The sequence below is a fragment of the Anomaloglossus baeobatrachus genome, chromosome 12, assembly GCF_048569485.1.
Source record: "Anomaloglossus baeobatrachus isolate aAnoBae1 chromosome 12, aAnoBae1.hap1, whole genome shotgun sequence".
NCBI lineage: Eukaryota > Metazoa > Chordata > Amphibia > Anura > Aromobatidae > Anomaloglossus > Anomaloglossus baeobatrachus.
In genome coordinates, this window is record NC_134364.1 from 23,527,296 (window position 1) to 23,546,736 (window position 19,441).

Below are 19,441 nucleotides of genomic sequence, written 5' to 3' on the forward strand. Positions count from 1 at the left end.
ATTTGTTACGAGTAGCGGGCACAATGCAAATCAATGGGAAATGCTCGCTAAGTAGAGTAACCAAAGTCTTACTATTCGCTACTCACACGAAAAGTACGGCTTTCAGGTTACTTGCTACTTAGCGAGTATTGCCCATTGACTTGCATTACGCCCAATAGTCGTAACAAATATGGGAGCAGCGGACAGTACTCGCTAACAACATAGCGAATACAAATGGTTAACTACTCGCTCAACACTAGCTTTTACCTCTGTGGTCATTTTGGTAGTTTACTTCAATGCTGATAAAAGTAATGGTCTCCTTCCAGGATATATTGGTCCCTGGGTGCAGTTTGCTCTAGAAATCAAGACGAAAAACATGCTCTACACATCATGCTTGTGGCGACCGGTGAGTCTCCAGTGTCCGGCAGTGGCTGCAGCGCTGACGTCATGCCGGCTGCTGATCGGTGGCTCTGAGTGGGGCTCCCGTGCTATTGATGTTTGTCCCACAGCCAACGCCAGACACTGGGTGCAATGGAACACTCTCCACTAAACCCAAGGAGTACAGTGCAGTTTATATTCTATACACCAAACTGAACCCAAGGACAATATTTCCTGAAAGGGAACAACCCCTTTAAATTAGGTTAGGAGTAATAAATGTGCCCTATTGTTGTGTAATGATCAGGCATTTTCCCCAATTCCGGTCCCATAATAGTATTCCTTGTACAGTCTTATGCGGCTGCACGCCTTGCCTTATGTTGCACACTGATAATTCCTGCATTGCTTTTTTTAGGAAGCAACATGTTGTTTATTTTTCTCCTTACTAATTATTTATTTTTTTTGCAGCTGTTATGGTGGTTTGGGACGCTCTTGTGTTAGTAAGTATTGCACCAATATTTCAACAACTGCATCTTTTGTTACACATTTTCACAAACCGGTTACCATGTTTAACTAGTTGGCAGCTGGATGCATCCATAAAAGTATGCATTGGGGAGGTTTTTGCATAAACCAGTGGTACATGGGAATATAGAAGTGTCTTCACCTTTCAGCAATTTGTAGTTCACCTTTCATTGCCTGTAGGACTGTAGATGTCCAGAAACCTCCTCAATCGCCAGAAAATCTAAGGAAATAATGCAGTAATAGTAGACGGAAATGCACGCTGTGAGCAAAAGCAGAAAGACATCCGATGGATTCAGAGCACAGAATGAACGTCAAATCAGAGAAACCATGTTAGGACACAGGAAAACTGGGGGAAAAATGTAAATGTGAATGATCCGCTATGCTATACACTAGCGTAATCTGGCTCCTCTGCTTGCAGTTGCAGCTTGTTTGTTTCTTTGGCTGGATGAGAAAATGACACCTGAGAAAGCAATACATTTGGTTCGGGCTGCACGTGGTCCTGGAGCCATACAAACCGTAAAGGTAAAAGGATTCTTTCCTGTTTTATGGCATTTTCACACCACGTCTCAATCTCAAACTTGTTAGATTCTTTGTTTTTCACCTCGTGTGATTTTTCGTTTTTTTTTGGTTTGTGTTCTTTTTTTGCTTCCCTTCTTCCGAGAGCTGTAACTTTTTGTTTTTATTTTTCCGTCAATCTTGCCATATGAGTGCTTGTTTCTTGCGGGATGAATTATACTTTTAAATGAAACCATAAGTTTTACCATTATAAAAACGGCAAAAAAAAATTCCAAGTGCGGAAAAATTGCAAAAAAAGTGATTGCATGATTGTTTTTGGGATATTTTATTCACCATGTTCACTGATGTTGGTGTGATACCTCAGGTCGGTACAAGTTTGTAGACACCAAACATGTATGGGTTAAAAAATTTTTAGAAATGTCCAAAAAAAAAAAAAATTGGCGCACTTTCCGCAACCTGTAGTGTTCTCATTTTTCAGGAGCTGTGGCTCAGTGAAGGCTTATTTATTTTGTCTCGAGCTGACTTTTTTAAAGGTACCATTTCTTCGGCGCTCCATTGGGAGACCCAGACGATTGGGTGTATAGCACTGCCTCCGGAGGCCACACAAAGCAATTACACTAAAAAGTGTAAGGCCCCTCCCCTTCTGGCTATACACCCCCAGTGGGATCACTGGCTCACCAGTTTTCTGCTTTGTGCGAAGGAGGTCAGACATCCACGCATAGCTCCACTGTTTAGTCAGCAGTAGCTGCTGACTATGTCGGATGGAAGAAAAGAGGGCCCATATGGGGCCCCCAGCATGCTCCCTTCTTACCCCACTTGTGGTTTGTAAGGTTGAGGTACCCATTGCGGGTACAGAGGCTGGAGCCCACATGCTGTTTTCCTTCCCCATCCCCCTGAGGGGCTCTGAGGAAGTGGGATCTTACCGGCCCCCAAGCCCTGAGGCCGGGCTCCATCCACAGACCCAGTGAACCTGCTGGATACGGAGCTGGGTACCGTTCAGGGACAAGGCCCTGCAACTTTCAGGTACTCTGTGTCCCCGTACAGACAGGCACGCACACGCCAGACTTGCTGGGTGTGTTAGTGCGCCGGGGACAGTAGCGCTGCACGCTGGGGTTTGAGTCACAGCAGCTTAGCTTTGTGACTTCATGTGCTGGGAACTACCGCGCCGGCCACTCTCGGAGCGGCGGCGTGGCTGGGACTTGTAGTGCGCCGGGGACTTAGCGCCGACCGCGCTTTTACGGCGGCGGCGCTTATAAATTTAGTCCCCGGCTTTTGCGGCCTAGCTCCGCTTTGTTCCCGCCCCCTCCCTGTCACTCAGGGAATGGGACAGACGCTGTGCAATCGTCAGCGCCGAGGGCTGGAGCCTTATTTACATGCTCCAGCCCTCTCACTAGGCACAGTGGGACGCAGGTTTCCCGCTTTTGGTCTGAGCACGCCCAGGGCCCGCCCCCCCCTCCGCAGGACGCCGGCAGCCATTCCTGCATGCAGTCTGGCTGGAGGACGGACACAGGCTCTGGGAGACCCAGACTAGGGATTTCTGGCGACCACACACCCGCGTTTAGCGGGCGGTAAGCAGCACATTAGTGCTGGCCCCACTAGTGCCACAGTGTTGTATTGGTGTACTTTTTCCTGTACCAGATATATATATATATATATATATATACTGCACTGTACGGTCGCTTCTTGGCTGTATACCCCTATATTGCTCTGAGGAGACAGCAACATGTCATCCACAAAACGCAAGGGTGCCAAGGCACGGGCTGTATACACTGCTTGTACAGCATGTGGGGCTAATCTACCAGCAGGCTCCAACGACTCTCATTGTGTGCAATGTTCAGTCCCAGTGGCACTTCGGCAGCCAGAGTCTATGGTGGTGGTAGCCCAGGCAGAGACGCCTGTGAACCCTGCCCAGGTGACGGGGACAGAATTTGCAGTCTTTGCTGACAAAATGTCTGTGACCATGACAAAAATCCTGGAGACCTTGCAGTCCAGGCCAGTTGCTCAGACCATGGACACTGCTGTGTCTATGTTCCCCGGTCCCCCTCAGTTGGAACTAATCCGTACTTCAAGGGGGTCCCAGGCATCACAGGCTGAGGGCTCTGACTCTGACGACAGTCCCAGGCCGCCTAAGCGAACTCGCTGGGAGAGACCCTCCACGTCATCACGCGGGTCAGGGTCTCAGCGAGAAGGGTCTCTATATGATGAGACAGAGGTGGGTGATCAGGAGTCTGGTCCTGACACCGCACTCAATTTGGATACGCCAGATGGTGACGCCATGGTAAATGACCTTATAGCGGCCATCAATAGGCTGTTGGATATTTCTCCCCCAGCCCCTTCAGCAGAGGAGGCAGCTGCCCAGCAGGAGAAATTCCATTTTCTGTATCCCAAGCGTAAATTGAGTACTTTTCTGGACCACTCTGACTTCAGAGAATCAATCCAGAAACACCATGCTTATCCGGACAAGCGTTTTTCCAAACGTCTGAAGGATACACGTTATCCCTTTCCCCCTGACGTGGTCAAGCGCTGGACCCAGTGTCCGAAAGTGGACCCTCCAATATCCAGGCTTGCAGCTAGATCCATAGTTGCAGTGGAGGATGGGGCTTCACTTAAAGATGCCAATGACAGACAGATGGACCTTTGGTTGAAATCTGTCTATGAAGCTATTGGCGCGTCGTTTGCTCCAGCATTCGCGGCCGTGTGGGCGCTCCAAGCTATTTCAGCTGGTCTGGCACAGGTGGACACTTTCTTAAGTCCAGCAGTGCCGCAAGTGGCGTCCTTAACTACGCAAATGACTGCGTTTGCGACCTACGCTATCAATGCGGTACTAGACTCTACGAGCCGTACCTCAATGGCATCCGCCAACTCTGTAGTTTTGCGCAGAGCCTTGTGGTTAAAAGAATGGAAAGCAGATTCTGCTTCTAAAAAATGTTTAACCAGCTTGCCATTATCTGGAGACAGACTGTTTGGTGAGCAATTGGCGGAAATCATTAAACAGTCCAAAGGTAAGGACTCTTCCTTACCCCAGCCCAGATCAAACAAACCTCAACAGAGGAAGTGGCAGTCAAAGTTTCGGTCCTTTCGAGGCTCGGGCAAGCCCCAATTCTCCTCGTCCAAAGGGACTCAGAAAGAGCAAAGGAGCTCTGATTCCTGGCGGACTCACTCACGCCCCATGACTTTCGGCCGCCTCCCTCCGCATCCTCGGTCGGTGGCAGGCTCTCCCGCTTTTGCGACATTTGGCTGCCACAGGTCAAAGACCGGTGGGTAACAGACATTTTGTCTCACGGGTACAGGATAGAGTTCAGTTCTCGGCCTCCGCCTCGGTTCTTCAGAACTTCCCCACACCCCGACCGAGCAGATGCCCTTCTGCAGGCGGTGCATTCTCTAAGAGCAGAAGGAGTGGTGGTCCCTGTTCCTCTTCGGGAACGAGGACAAGGTTTTTACTCCAATCTCTTTGTGGTGCCAAAAAAGGACGGCTCATTCCGTCCTGTTCTGGACCTAAAACTGCTCAACAAGCATGTGAACGCCAGGCGGTTCCGGATGGAATCCCTCCGCTCAGTCATTGCCTCAATGTCTCAAGGAGATTTCCTAGCATCAATAGACATCAAAGATGCTTATCTCCACGTGCCGATTGCTACAGAGCACCAACGCTTTCTACGCTTCGTGATAGGAGACGACCATCTTCAGTTCGTAGCTCTGCCATTTGGTCTGGCGACAGCCCCACGGGTGTTCACCAAGGTCATGGCGGCAGTGGTAGCAGTCTTGCACTCTCAGGGACACTCTGTGATCCCTTACTTGGACGATCTACTTGTCAAGGCACCCTCTCAGGAGGCATGCCAACTCAGCCTGGATGTTGCACTGGAGACTCTCCAGACGTTCGGGTGGATCATCAACTTCTCAAAGTCAAATCTGTTACCGACCCAATCACTGACGTATCTTGGCATGGAGTTTCATACTCTCTCAGCGATAGTGAAGCTTCCGCTGGACAAGCAGCGGTCACTACAGACTGGGGTGCAGGCTCTCCTTCAAAGTCAGTCGCACTCCTTAAGACGCCTCATGCACTTCCTCGGGAAGATGGTGGCGGCAATGGAGGCGGTTCCGTTTGCGCAGTTTCATCTGCGCCCTCTTCAATGGGACATTCTCCGCCAATGGGACGGGAAGTCAACATCCCTGGACAGGAAAGTCTCCCTTTCCCAGACGGCCAAGGACTCTCTGCAGTGGTGGCTTCTTCCCACCTCATTATCACTGGGAAGATCCTTCCTACCACCGTCCTGGGCGGTGGTCACGACAGACGCGAGTCTGTCAGGGTGGGGAGCAGTTTTTCTCCACCACAGGGCTCAGGGTACGTGGACCCAGCAGGAGTCCACCCTTCAGATCAATGTTCTGGAAATCAGAGCAGTGTATCTTGCCCTACTAGCCTTCCAGCAGTGGCTGGAAGGCAAGCAGATCCGAATTCAGTCGGACAACTCCACAGCGGTGGCATACATCAACCACCAAGGGGGGACACGCAGTCGGCAAGCCTTCCAGGAAGTCCGGCGGATTCTGATGTGGGTGGAAGCCACGGCCTCCACCATATCCGCAGTTCACATCCCCGGCGTAGAAAACTGGGAAGCAGACTTCCTCAGTCGCCAGGGCATGGACGCAGGGGAATGGTCCCTTCACCCGGACGTGTTTCAGGAAATCTGTCGCCGCTGGGGAAGGCCGGACGTCGACCTAATGGCGTCCCGGCACAACAACAAGGTCCCAACCTTCATGGCACGGTCTCGCGATCACAGAGCTCTGGCGGCAGACGCCTTAGTGCAAGATTGGTCGCAGTTCCGGCTCCCCTATGTGTTTCCACCTCTGGCACTCTTGCCCAGAGTGCTACGCAAGATCAGATCCGACTGCAGCCGCGTCATACTCGTCGCCCCAGACTGGCCAAGGAGGGCGTGGTATCCGGATCTGTGGCATCTCACGGTCGGCCAACCGTGGGCACTACCAGACCGACCAGACTTGCTGTCCCAAGGTCCGTTTTTCCATCGGAATTCTGCGGCCCTGAACCTGACTGTGTGGCCATTGAGTCCTGGATCCTAGCGTCTTCAGGATTATCCCAAGGGGTCGTTGCCACCATGAGACAGGCTAGGAAGCCCACGTCCGCTAAGATCTACCACAGAACGTGGAGGATATTCTTATCCTGGTGCTCTGCTCAGGGAGTGTCTCCCTGGCCATTTGCATTGCCTACATTTCTTTCTTTCCTGCAATCTGGGTTAGAAAAAGGTTTGTCGCTCGGCTCCCTTAAAGGGCAAGTCTCGGCGCTATCCGTCTTTTTTCAGAAGCGTCTAGCACGACTTTCTAAGGTACGCACGTTCCTGCAGGGGGTTTGTCATATCGTACCCCCGTACAAGCGGCCGTTAGATCCATGGGATCTGAACAGGGTACTAGTTGCCCTCCAGAAGCCGCCCTTCGAGCCTCTGAGGGAGGTTTCACTTTCTAGACTATCACAGAAAGTGGCTTTTCTGGTAGCGATCACATCTCTTCGGAGAGTGTCTGAGCTAGCAGCGCTGTCATCCAAGGCTCCCTTCCTGGTCTTCCACCAGGACAAGGTAGTGCTGCGACCCATTCAGGAGTTTCTCCCGAAGGTGGTATCCTCTTTTCATCTTAGTCAGGATATCTCTTTGCCTTCTTTTTGTCCTCATGCAGTTCATCGGTATGAGAAGGATTTACATTTGTTAGATCTGGTGAGAGCACTCAGAATCTACATTTCCCGCACGGCGCCCCTGCGCCGTTCGGATGCACTCTTTGTCCTTGTCGCTGGTAAGCGCAAAGGGTCGCAGGCTTCTAAGGCCACCCTGGCTCGATGGATCAAAGAACCAATTCTTGAAGCCTACCGTTCTGCTGGGCTTCCGTTTCCATCAGGGCTGAAGGCCCATTCTACCAGAGCCGTGGGTGCGTCCTGGGCATTACGACACCAGGCTACGGCTCAACAGGTGTGCCAGGCAGCTACCTGGTCGAGTCTGCACACTTTCACCAAACATTATCAGGTGCATACCTATGCTTCGGCGGACGCCAGCCTAGGTAGAAGAGTCCTGCAGGCGGCAGTTGCCTCCCCGTAGGGGAGGGCTGTCTTCGCAGCTCTAACATGAGGTATTTCTTTACCCACCCAGGGACAGCTTTTGGACGTCCCAATCGTCTGGGTCTCCCAATGGAGCGCCGAAGAAGAAGGGAATTTTGTTACTTACCGTAAATTCCTTTTCTTCTAGCTCCTATTGGGAGACCCAGCACCCGCCCTGTTGTCCTTCGGGATTTTTGGTTGTCTTTCGGGTACACATGTTGTTCATGATGAATGGTTTTCAGTTCTCCGATGTTACTTCGGAGTGAATTTGTTTAAACCAGTTATTGGCTTTCCTCCTTCTTGCTTTTGCACTAAAACTGGTGAGCCAGTGATCCCACTGGGGGTGTATAGCCAGAAGGGGAGGGGCCTTACACTTTTTAGTGTAATTGCTTTGTGTGGCCTCCGGAGGCAGTGCTATACACCCAATCGTCTGGGTCTCCCAATAGGAGCTAGAAGAAAAGGAATTTACGGTAAGTAACAAAATTCCCTTCTTTTGAGCAGATGCTATGTTTTCACTGCCTGTTGTTGCATTTTGTGCAAAATTTGCGACAACCCAAAAAAAAATGTAATTTTGGTGTTTGGAATTTTTTGCCGTTTACCGAGCAGATTAATTGATTTTATATTTTGACAGATCGGGTATTTCTGAACACAGCAATACAAAATGTGGGTGTTTGTTTTTTTTTTGTTTTTTTTTTTGTAAGTAAAAAAAAAAAAAAAAAAAACACCTTGTTTTACTAGTCCCCTAGGGGGCTATAAGGATCAGCAGTCTAACCCTCATTAATTTCTTGCTCAGAGCTGCACAGCTCAGAACAGGAGAAATGCTTGTCTTCTGTTATGGGCAGCACTTTGCCGCCTGTAACAGGAAGGGAGTCTTATAGCACAGGAGTCATCACATAACCCTGTGCTACCATGGCAACCATCGGCTCAACGTGATCACGTCACAGGGCTTCCAATGACGGTGGGTAAGTGCACATTACCCGCTGTGGGCATTTAAATCGCACACTCACATTTTGGGGGTTAACAGGCGCAGGTGGATCGTGGATCCAATTATCTGGATCGTGGATCCACCTGTGCCTGCGAGGCACACGTCTGCTGTACAAATCAGCAGACGTGTGGGGATTGCGGCTGGCTCACCGTAGTAGCCAGCGGTGATCACTCCTTCATGATTTAGGACATACACTTCCTCGGTCATGAAGGGGTTAAGGTCACATACATGTTTTGTGCCTGGTGTTCATTGACAGACATGCACTGCCTATAACTGGTCAGTGTTCTGGTTTTCCCTCAGGTGTGGTGGTGAGGGAGGAATATCAGCTTTTGATCCAATTTGTGCAAACTTGCCCATAACAGGTCAGTGAAACAAAACAGACAAGCACATTAAAGTGCACCAATCACCAGGATTTTCCTATATAACCTAAAGCCAGTGCTCTACTGGCACTATCAGGCTGATTTTATACATTGAAGAAAAAACAAAAAGCCAGCACTAAATGTGCACTTCAGCACTAAAAATTCCAAACCGTACTTATTATAAAGATTTTGAGATTTTTGGCAAAAAACTGCAATTTCTTGAGCTGCCTCGCCACGTCACGGCAAATCTCATTTGGGGCAGTCCTACACTAAAATATTTTTATAAAATGTGCCATGCGGCCTCACATATGAATAGTAGAACTGCTCAGAATAGTAGACCAGGTGAGTGCTGCTAAGAGCAGTTCTACTATTTCATATGTGAGGCCGTTTGGCACATTTTATAAAAGTATTTTAGTGTTAGGACTGCCTCAAATGAGATTTGCCGTGGAGTGGCGGGGTGGCTCAAGAAATTGCAATTTTTTGCCAAAAATCTCAAATTTATAATAAGTACAGTTGGAATTTTTAGTGCTGTAGTGCACATTTAGTGCTGGCTTTTTCTTCGGCGCTCCATTGGGAGACCCAGACGATTGGGGTGTATAGCTACTGCCTCCGGAGGCCACACAAAGCATTACACTAAAAAGTGTAAGGCCCCTCCCCTTCTGGCTATACACCCCCAGTGGGATCACTGGCTCACCAGTTTTCTGCTTTGTGCGAAGGAGGTCAGACATCCACGCATAGCTCCACTGTTAAGTCAGCAGCAGCTGCTGACTATGTCGGATGGAAGAAAAGTGGGCCCATATGGGGTCCCCAGCATGCTCCCTTCTCACCCCACTTGCGGTTTGTAAGGTTGAGGTACCCATTGCGGGTACGGAGGCTGGAGCCCACATGCTGTTTTCCTTCCCCATCCCCCCTCAGGGCTCTGGGTGAAGTGGGATCTTACAGGTCTCCAGGCACTGAGACCGGGCTCCATCCACAGACCCAGAGAACCTGCTGGATATGGAGCTGAGTATCGTCAGGGACAGGCCCTGCTACATTAAGGTACTCTGTGTCCCCGGGCAAGCGCGCACACACCCACCAGCATTGCTGGGAGTGTTAGTGCGCCGGGGGCAACAGCGCAGAGCGCTCGTGCTATTAGTCACTACAGCTTTGCTGAGTGACTTTATGTATTGGGAACTGCCGCGCCGGCCGTTGCTGGGAGTTTTTTACACTGTGGCGCGGCTGGGACTTGTGGTGCGCCGGGGACTTCCGCGCTGGCCGTGCACATGGACGGCCGCGCTTATTACTCGAGTCCCCGGCTTTGCGGCCTAGTTTTCGTTTCGTTCCCGCCCCCAGCCCTGCCAGTCAGGGGAGAGGCGGGACGCTGTACAGACAGTCAGCGCCGAGGGCTGGAGTCTGCTTTGCATTGTCCAGCCCCCTTCACTGGACACAGTGGGACGCCAGTTTCCCGCTCTTGTCTGGGGCACGCCCACGGCCCGCCCCTCGTCACACGAGCTGGAGAAGGACGCCGGCAGCCATTCCTGCACGCAGTCCGAGCTGGGGAACGGAGACATGCTCTGGACAACCAACACAGGGCTCTGGCGACCACACACCCGCGTTATAGGCGGGCGGTAAGCAGCACCTGAAGTGCTGACCCCACTACCTACCGAAGTGTCCATTTGTATTTTATGCCTGTATGCTATACACTGCACTGTAGGTCGCTATCTTTGGCTATATGACCTTCTAGATGGCGAGATAACAGCAGCAAAAACGCAAGGGTGCTAAGGCACAGGTTTTCTAGGCTGCTTGTATTGCATGGCTGAAGTGTTCATTTGTACTTATGCTTGTATGCTATACATTGCACTGTACGGTCGCTACTCTTGGCTATATTCTCCTAGAGGGCTGGACAACAGCAGCAAAAAAGCATGGGTGCCAAGGCACAGGCTTTATAGGCTGCTTGTACTGCATGTGCTGAAGTGTTCATTTGTATATATGCTTGTATGCTATACATTGCACTGTACGGTCGCTACTCTGGGCTATATTCTCCTAGATGGCTGGACAACAGCAGCAAAAAAGCAAGGGTGCCAAGGCACAGGCTTTCTATGCTGCTTGTATTGCATGTGCTGAAGTGTTTATGCTTGTATGTTGTACATTGCATAGATGACTAGAATACAGCAGCAAAAAAGCAACACAGGCTTTCTATGCTGCTTTTCCTGCAGATACTGTTCCACCGGCAGGTTTCACTGACCCCCATTGTGGGCAATGCTCCCCTGTAGCACTTGGTCAGCCGGGGTCTCTACTAGAAGTGGCCAAAGAAACCACCTGTGATCCCTGTCCAGGGACAGGGACGGAGATTGTCATAGGATGGAGACTTTGCACTCCAGACAGGCCATGGGCAATCTTGATTAATGCTCCCTGGCCACCCTCATTTGGAACGTACTCAGTACTCCGGGGGGGTCCCAGGCATTCCAGGGTGAAGGCTCTGACACGGACGGCAGTCCCAGACAGCCTAAGCTAGCTCGCTGGGTACGACACTCGGCTTCATCACTGGTCAAGGTCCCAGCAGGACGACTCTCTGTATGATGAGGCAGACGTAGCTGATCAGGGCTTTGGTCCTGACACCGCTCTCAATCCGGATACACCGGATGGGGACGCCATAGTGAATGATCTTATAGCGTCCGTCAATGGAATGTTGCATATTTCTCCCTCAGCTCCCCCAGTGGAGGAGTCAGCTTCACAGCAGGAGAAATCCTTTTTCAGTACTCATGCGTAGATTGAGTACTTTTTCTGACCACGCTGACTTCAGAGACGCAGTTCAGAAACACCACGCTACCAGATAAACGTTTTCTCCAAACGTTTTAAGGATGCACGTTATCCCTTTACCCTGATGTGGTACAGCCCTAGACCCAGGGTCCAAAGGTGGATCCCCCAATCTCCAGGCTTGCGGCTAGATCCATAGTTGCAGGGGAGATGGGAATTCACTTAAAGATGCCATTAACAGACAGATAGACCTCGGGTTGAAATCTGTCTGTGAAGCTATCAGCGTGTCGGTTGCTCTGGCATTCGCAGCCGTATGGGCACCCTAACCTATTTCAGCTGGTCTTGCGCAGCTGGTCTTGAGCACATGTACATCTGTGCCGCAGGTGGTGTCCTTAACCTCGCAATGTCTGCATTGCGACTTACCCTAGTAATGCTGTCCTGGGGGGACAGTCGAGGTTGGTCCTTCCCAGGCTCGGGCAAGTCCCAATTGTACTCGTCTAAAAGGGCTCAAAAGGCTCAGAGGGGCTCAGATTCCGGCCGGGCTCATTCACGCCCAAAGAAGGCAGCAGGAGGAACCGCTGCCAAGGCGATCTCCTCATGTATTTCAGCTCTCTCTCCCCGCATCCGCGGTTGGTGGCAGAATCTCCCGCTTCTGGGTACATTTAGCTGCCACAGGTCACAGACCGGTGGGTGAGAGACATTGTGTCTCACGTGTACAGGATAGAGCTCTGTTCTCGTCCTCCGGCTCGATTCTTCAGCTTCCCCCCCCCCCACCCCCCCCCACCGAGCCGATGCTCTTCTGCAGGCAGAAGGAGTGGTAATCCCTGTTCCTCTTCAGGAACAAGACACGGTTTTTTCCTCCAATCTTATTGGGGTGCCAAAAAAGGGTGGCTTTTTCCGTTCCGTTCTGGACCTAAAACTGCTCACCAAGCACGTGAAGGCCAGGCGGTTCCGGATGTAACCCTCCGCTCCGTCATTGCCTCAATGTCTCAAGGAGATTTTCCTAGCATCAATAGACATCAGGATGCTTATCCCCTCGTGCCGATTGCTCCAGAGCACCAGCGTTTGCTACGTTTCGTTATTGAAGACGAGCATCTTCAGTGCGTAGCCCTGCCCTTCGGTCTGGCGACAGCCCTACGGGTTTTCACCAAGTTCAGGGCAGCAGTGGGAGCAGTCCTGCACTCTCAGGGTCACTCTGTGATCCTTACTGGACGATCCACTTGTCAAGGCACCCTCTCAAGAGGCATGCCGACACAGCCTGAACGTGGCGCTGGAGACTCTCCAGAGTTTCGGGTGGATCATCAACTTTTCAAGGTTACATCGGGCACCGACCCAATCGCTGACATATCTGGGCATGGAGTTTCACACTCCCTCAGCGATAGTGAAGCTTCCGCTGGACAAGCAGCGTTCACTACAGACGGGGGTGCAGTCTCTCCTTCAAGGCCAGTCACACCCCTTAAGACGCCTCATGCAGAGGCAGTCACCTTCGCGCAGTTTCACTGCGTCCACTTCAATGGGACATGCTTTGCCAATGGGTTGGGGAGTCGACGTCCCTGGAAAGGAACGTTTCCCTTCTCAGACGGTCAAGGACTCTCTCCAGAGGAGTCCATCCTTCAGATCAATTTTCTGGAAATCTGGGCAGTGCATCTTGCCCTGCAAGCCTTCCAGCAGTGGCTGGAAGGAAAACAGATCCGAATTCAGTCGGACAATTCCACAGCGGTGGCAGACATCGCCCACCAAGGCGGAACACGCATCGCCAAGCCTACCAGGCAATCCGGCGGATTCTGATGTGGGTGGGGGACAGAGCATCCACCATATCCGCAGTTCACATCCCGGGCGTAGAAAATTGGGAAGCAGACTTCCTCAGTCGCCTGGGCATGGACGCAGGGGAAGGGCCTCTGCACCCAGTATGGTGTCAGGAAATCTGTAGCCGCTGGAGGATGCCGGACGTCGACCTACTGGTGTCTCGGCACAACAACAAGGTCCCGACTTTCATGGCGCGGTCTCACGAGCAAAGAGCTCTGGCGGCAGGCGCCCTAGTTCAGGATTGGTCGCAGTTCCAGCTACCCTATGTGTTTCCTACTCTGGCACTGTTGCCCAGAGTGCTACGCAAGCTCAGCCCCGCTTGCCGCCGCGCCATCCTCGTCATCTCAGACTGACCGAGGAGGTCGTGGTCCCGGATCTGTGGCATCTCACGGTCGGCCAACCGTGGGCACTCTCAGACCGGCCAGACTTACTGTCCCAAGGGCCGTTTTTTCCACTGAATTCTACGGCCCTGATCCGGACTGTGTGGCCATCGAGTCCGAGATCCTAGCGTCTTCAGGATTATCTCAAGACGTCATTGCCGCCATGAGACGGGCTAGGAAGCCGACGTCTGCCAAAATCTCCCACAAGACGTGGAAGTTATTCTTATCTTGGTGCTCTGCTTAGGGAGTGTCTCCCTGGCCATTTGCATTGTCTCCTTTTTCCCCCCTTCCTGCATCTGGATTGGGAAAAGGTTTGTCGCTCTGCTCCCTTAAAGGACAAGTCGCAGCGCTGTCGGTATTCTTTCAGAAGCGCCTAGTACGACTTCCTCAGGTACGCACGTTCCTGCAGGGGGATTATCACATTGTCCCTCCGTACAAGAGGCCGTCAGACCCATGGGATCTGCACAGGGTATTAATTGCTCTCTAGGAGCCGCCCTTCGAGCCTCTGAGGGTTGTTTTCACTTTCTCGACTTTCACAGAAAGTGGCCTTTCTGGTAGCGGTCACGTCTCTTCGGAGAGTGTCAGAACTAGCAGCGCGGTCATCCAGAGCTCCCTTCCTGGTGTTCACCAAGATAAGGTAGTGCTGCGTCCGATCCCAGAGTTTCTCCCTAAGGTGGTATCCCCTTTTTATCACAATCAGGATATCTCCTTACCTTCCTTTTCTTCGGCGCTCCATTGGGAGACCCAGACGATTGGGTGTATAGTACTGCCTCCGGAGGCCACACAAAGCATTACACTAAAAAGTGTAAGGCCCCTCCCCTTCTGGCTATACACCCCCAGTGGGATCACTGGCTCACCAGTTTTCTGCTTTGTGCGAAGGAGGTCAGACATCCACGCATAGCTCCACTGTTTAGTCAGCAGCAGCTGCTGACTATGTCGGATGGAAGAAAAGAGGGCCCATACTAGGGCCCCCAGCATGCTCCCTTCTCACCCCACTTGTGGTTTGTAAGGTTGAGGTACCCATTGCGGGTACGGAGGCGGGAGCCCACATGCTGTTTTCTTTCCCCATCCCCCTGAGGGGCTCTGAGGAAGTGGGATCTTACCGGCCTCCAAGCCCTGAGGCCGGGCTCCGTCCACAGACCCATTGAACCTGCTGGATAAGGAGCCGGGGTACCGTTCAGGGACAAGGCCCTGCAACATTCAGGTACTCTGTGTCCCCCTATGGACTGGCCGCGCACACTCCAGACTTGCTGGGTGTGCTAGTGCGCCGGGGACAGTAGCGCTGCGCGCTGGGGTTTGAGTCACTGCAGCTTGGCTGAGTGACTTTATGTGTTGGGAACTACCGCGCCGGCCGCTCCGGGAGCGGCGGCACGGCTGGGACTTGTAGTGCGCCGGGGACTTAGCGCCGACCGTGCTTTTACGACGGCGGCGCTTATAAATCTAGTCCCCGGCTTTTGCGGCCTAGCTCCGCTTCGTTCCCGCCCCCTCCCTGTCAATCAGGGAAGGGGACAGGCGTTGTGCAATCGTCAGCGCCGAGGGCTGGAGCCTTATTTACATGCTCCAGCCCTCTCACTGGGCACAGTGGGACGCAGGTTTCCCGCTTTTTGTCTGAGGACACCCAGGGCCCGCCCCTCTCCACAGGACGCCGGCAGCCATTCCTGCATGCAGTCTGGCTGGGGAACGGACACAGGCTCTGGGAGACCCAGACAAGGGATTTCTGGCGACCACACACCCGCGTTAAGCGGGCGGTAAGCAGCACATTCGTGCTGGCCCCACTAGTGCCACAGTGTTATTTGGTGTACTTTTTCCTGTACCAGATATATCTATATATATTGCACTGTAAGGTCGCTTCTTGGCTGTATACCCCTATTGCTCTGAGGAGACGACAACATGTCATCTGCAAAACGCAAGGGTGCCAAGACACAGGCTGTGAACGCTGCTTGTGCTGCTTGTGGGGCTAATCTACCGGCAGGTTACAATGACCCCCATTGTGTGCAATGTTCGGTCCCTGTGCCACTTCGTCAGCCGGAGCCTATGGTGGTAGTGGCCCAGGCAGAGTCGCCGGTGAACCCTGTCCCGGTGACGGGGACAGAGTTTGCTGTTTTCGCTGACAGGATGTCTGTCACTATGACAAAAATCCTAGAGACCTTGCAGGCCAGGCCAGTTACTCAGTCCATGGACACTGCTGCGGCAATGTTCCCCGGTCCCCCTCAGTTGGAGTTAATCAGTGCTTCAAGGGGGTCCCAGGCATCTCAGCCTGACGGCTCTGATTCAGATGACAGTCCCAGGCAGCCTAAGCGTGCTCGCTGGGAGAGACCCCCCACGTCATCACGCGGATCAGGGTCTCAGCGAGAAGAGTCTCTACATGATGAGACAGAGGACGGTGATCAGGAGTCTAATCCTGAAACCGCTCTCAATCTGGATACTCCTGATGGTGACGCCATGGTAAATGACCTTATAGCGGCCATCAATAGACTGTTGGATATTTCTCCCCCAGCCCCTTCTGCAGAGGAGGCAGCTGCACAGCAGGAGAAGTTCCATTTCAGGTATCCCAAGCCTAAACTGAGTACTTTTCTGGACCACGCTGACTTCAGAGAATCAGTCCAGAAACACCATGCCTACCCAGATAAGCGTTTCTCCAAACGTCTTAAGGATACACGTTATCCCTTTCCCCCTGACGTGGTCAAACGCTGGACCCAGTGTCCAAAGGTGGATCCCCCAATCTCCAGGCTTGCAGCTAGATCCATAGTTGCAGTGGAAGATGGGGCTTCACTTAAAGATGCCAATGACAGACAGATGGACCTTTGGTTAAAGTCTGTCTATGAAGCTATTGGCGCGTCGTTTGCTCCAGCATTCGCGGCCGTGTGGGCACTCCAAGCTATTTCAGCTGGCCTGGCACAGGTGGACTCTATCATATGTCCAGCAGTGCCGCGAGTAGCGTCCCTAACCTCGCAAATGTCTGCGTTTGCGACTTACGCTATCAACGCTGTCCTGGACTCTACAAGCCGTACCTCAATTGCGTCTGCCAACTCTGTTGTCTTGCGCAGAGCCTTGTGGTTAAAGGAATGGAAAGCAGATTCTGCTTCCAAAAAATGTTTAACCAGCTTGCCGCTATCTGTAGATAGACTGTTAGGTGAACAATTGGCTGAAATCATTAAGCAATCCAAGGGTAAGGACTCCTCCTTACCCCAGCCCAGATCAAGCAAACCTCAACAGAGGAAGTGGCAGTCGAGGTTTCGGTCCTTTCGAGGCTCCAGCAAGACCCATTTCTCCTCGTCCAAAGGGACTCAGAAGGAGCAAAGGAGCTCAGATTCCTGGCGGGCTCAGTCACGCCCCAAGAAAGCAACCGGAGGAACCGCTTCCAAGGCGGCTGCCTCATGACTTTCGGCCTCAGCCCTCCGCATCCTCGGTCGGTGGCAGGCTCTCCCGCTTTTGCGACATTTGGCTGCCACAGGTCAAAGACCGGTGGGTAGCAGACATTTTGTCTCACGGGTACAGGATAGAATTCAGTTCTCGTCCTCCGCCTCGGTTCTTCAGAACCTCCCCACATCCCGACCGAGCAGATGCCCTTCTGCAGGCGGTGTGCTCACTAAAAGCAGAAGGAGTGGTGATCCCTGTTCCTCTGCAGGAACAAGGGCAAGGTTTTTACTCCAATCTCTTCGTGGTTCCAAAAAAGGACGGCTCGTTCCGTCCTGTTCTGGACCTAAAGCTGCTCAACAAGCATGTGAACGCCAGGCGGTTCCGGATGGAATCCCTCCGCTCTGTCATTGCCTCAATGTCTCAAGGAGATTCCTTGCATCAATAGACATCAAAGATGCTTATCTCCACGTGCCGATTGCTACAGAGCACCAACGTTTCCTACGTTTCGTGATAGGAGACGACCATCTCCAGTTCGTAGCTCTGCCATTTGGTCTGGCGACAGCCCCACGGGTTTTCACCAAGGTCATGGCGGCAGTGGTAGCAGTCTTGCATTCTCAGGGTCATTCGGTGATCCCTTACTTAGACGATCTACTTGTCAAAGCACCCTCTCAAGAGGCATGCCAACACAGCCTGAATGTTGCGCTGGAAACTCTCCAGACTTTCGGGTGGATCATCAACTTTTCAAAGTCAAACCTGGCACCGACTCAATCACTAACGTATCTTGGCATGGAGTTTCATACTCTCTCAGCGATAGTGAAGCTTCCGCTGGAAAAGCAGCGGTCTCTACGGACAGGGGTGCAGTCTCTCCTTCAGGGTCAGTCGCACCCCTTAAGGCGCCTCATGCACTTCCTAGGGAAGATGGTGGCAGCAATGGAGGCAGTCCCGTTCGCGCAGTTTCATCTGCGTCCACTTCAATGGGACATTCTCCGCCAGTGGGACGGGAAGACAACTTCCCTAGACAGGAAAGTCTCCCTTTCTCAGACGGCCAAGGATTCTCTGCTATGGTGGCTCCTTCCCACCTCATTAACGCAGGGAAGATCATTCCTGCCCCCATCCTGGTCAGTGGTCACGACAGACGCGAGTCTGTCAGGGTGGGGAGCAGTTTTTCTCCACCACAGGGCTCAAGGGACGTGGACTCAGCAGGAGTCCACCCTTCAGATCAATGTTCTGGAAATCAGGGCAGTGTATCTTGCCCTATTAACCTTCCAGCAGTGGCTGGAAGGAAAGCAGATCCGAATTCAGTCGGACAACTCCACAGCGGTGGCATACATCAACCACCAAGGAGGGACACGCAGTCGGCAAGCCTTCCAGGAAGTCAGGCGAATTCTCATGTGGGTAGAGGAAAGAGCTTCCACCATATCAGCAGTTCACATCCCGGGCGTAGAAAACTGGGAAGCAGACTTCCTCAGTCGCCAGGGCATGGACGCAGGGGAATGGTCCCTTCACCCGGACGTGTTTCAGGAAATCTGCCGCCGCTGGGGGGTGCCGGACGTCGACCTAATGGCGTCTCGGCACAACAACAAGGTCCCGACCTTCATAGCGCGGTCTCGCGATCAAAGAGCTCTGGCGGCAGACGCCTTAGTGCAAGATTGGTCGCAGTTCCGGCTCCCTTATGTGTTTCCACCTCTGGCACTCTTGCCCAGAGTGTTACGCAAGATCAGATCCGATTGCGGCCGCGTCATACTAGTCGCCCAAGACTGGCCGAGGAGGTCGTGGTACCCGGATCTGTGGCATCTCACGGTCGGCCAACCGTGGGCACTACCAGACCGTCCAGACTTACTGTCCCAAGGGCCGTTTTTCCATCGGAATTCTGCGGCCCTGAACCTGACTGTGTGGCCATTGAGTCCTGGATCCTAGCGTCTTCAGGATTATCCCAAGGGGTCGTTGCCACCATGAGACAGGCTAGGAAGTCCACTTCTGCTAAGATCTACCACAGAACGTGGAAGATTTTCTTATCCTGGTGCTCGGCACAAGGAGTATCTCCCTGGCCATTCGCGTTACCTGTCTTTCTTTCCTCCCTACAATCTGGGTTGGAAAAGGGCTTGTCGCTCGGCTCCCTTAAAGGGCAAGTCTCGGCACTATCCGTGTTTTTTCAGAAGCGGCTAGCACGACTTTCTCAGGTGCGCACGTTCCTGCAGGGGGTTTGTCATATCGTACCTCCGTACAGGCGGCCGTTAGATCCGTGGGATCTAAACAAGGTCCTTGTTACTCTCCAGAAGCCGCCCTTCGAGCCTCTGAGGGATGTGTCACTTTCTCGACTCTCACAGAAAGTGGC

At 52.4% G+C, this 19,441-nt stretch overlaps 1 protein-coding gene across 3 annotated transcripts in view; it reads left to right on the plus strand.

Moving 5' to 3' along the window:
- The window catches only part of CDKN3 (cyclin dependent kinase inhibitor 3), a 104,079-nt gene that overhangs the window by 35,033 nt on the left and 49,605 nt on the right, over positions 1-19,441 (plus strand). For 2 of the 3 annotated variants that reach the window (XM_075329558.1, XM_075329556.1), the window contains exons 6-7: positions 823-854; positions 1,295-1,398. The exons of the other annotated variant lie outside the window; for it this stretch is intronic. In XM_075329558.1, the coding sequence (XP_075185673.1) occupies positions 823-854; positions 1,295-1,398 (136 nt within the window). The remainder of the gene's footprint in view (positions 1-822; positions 855-1,294; positions 1,399-19,441) is intronic. 3 annotated transcript variants of the gene reach the window in all.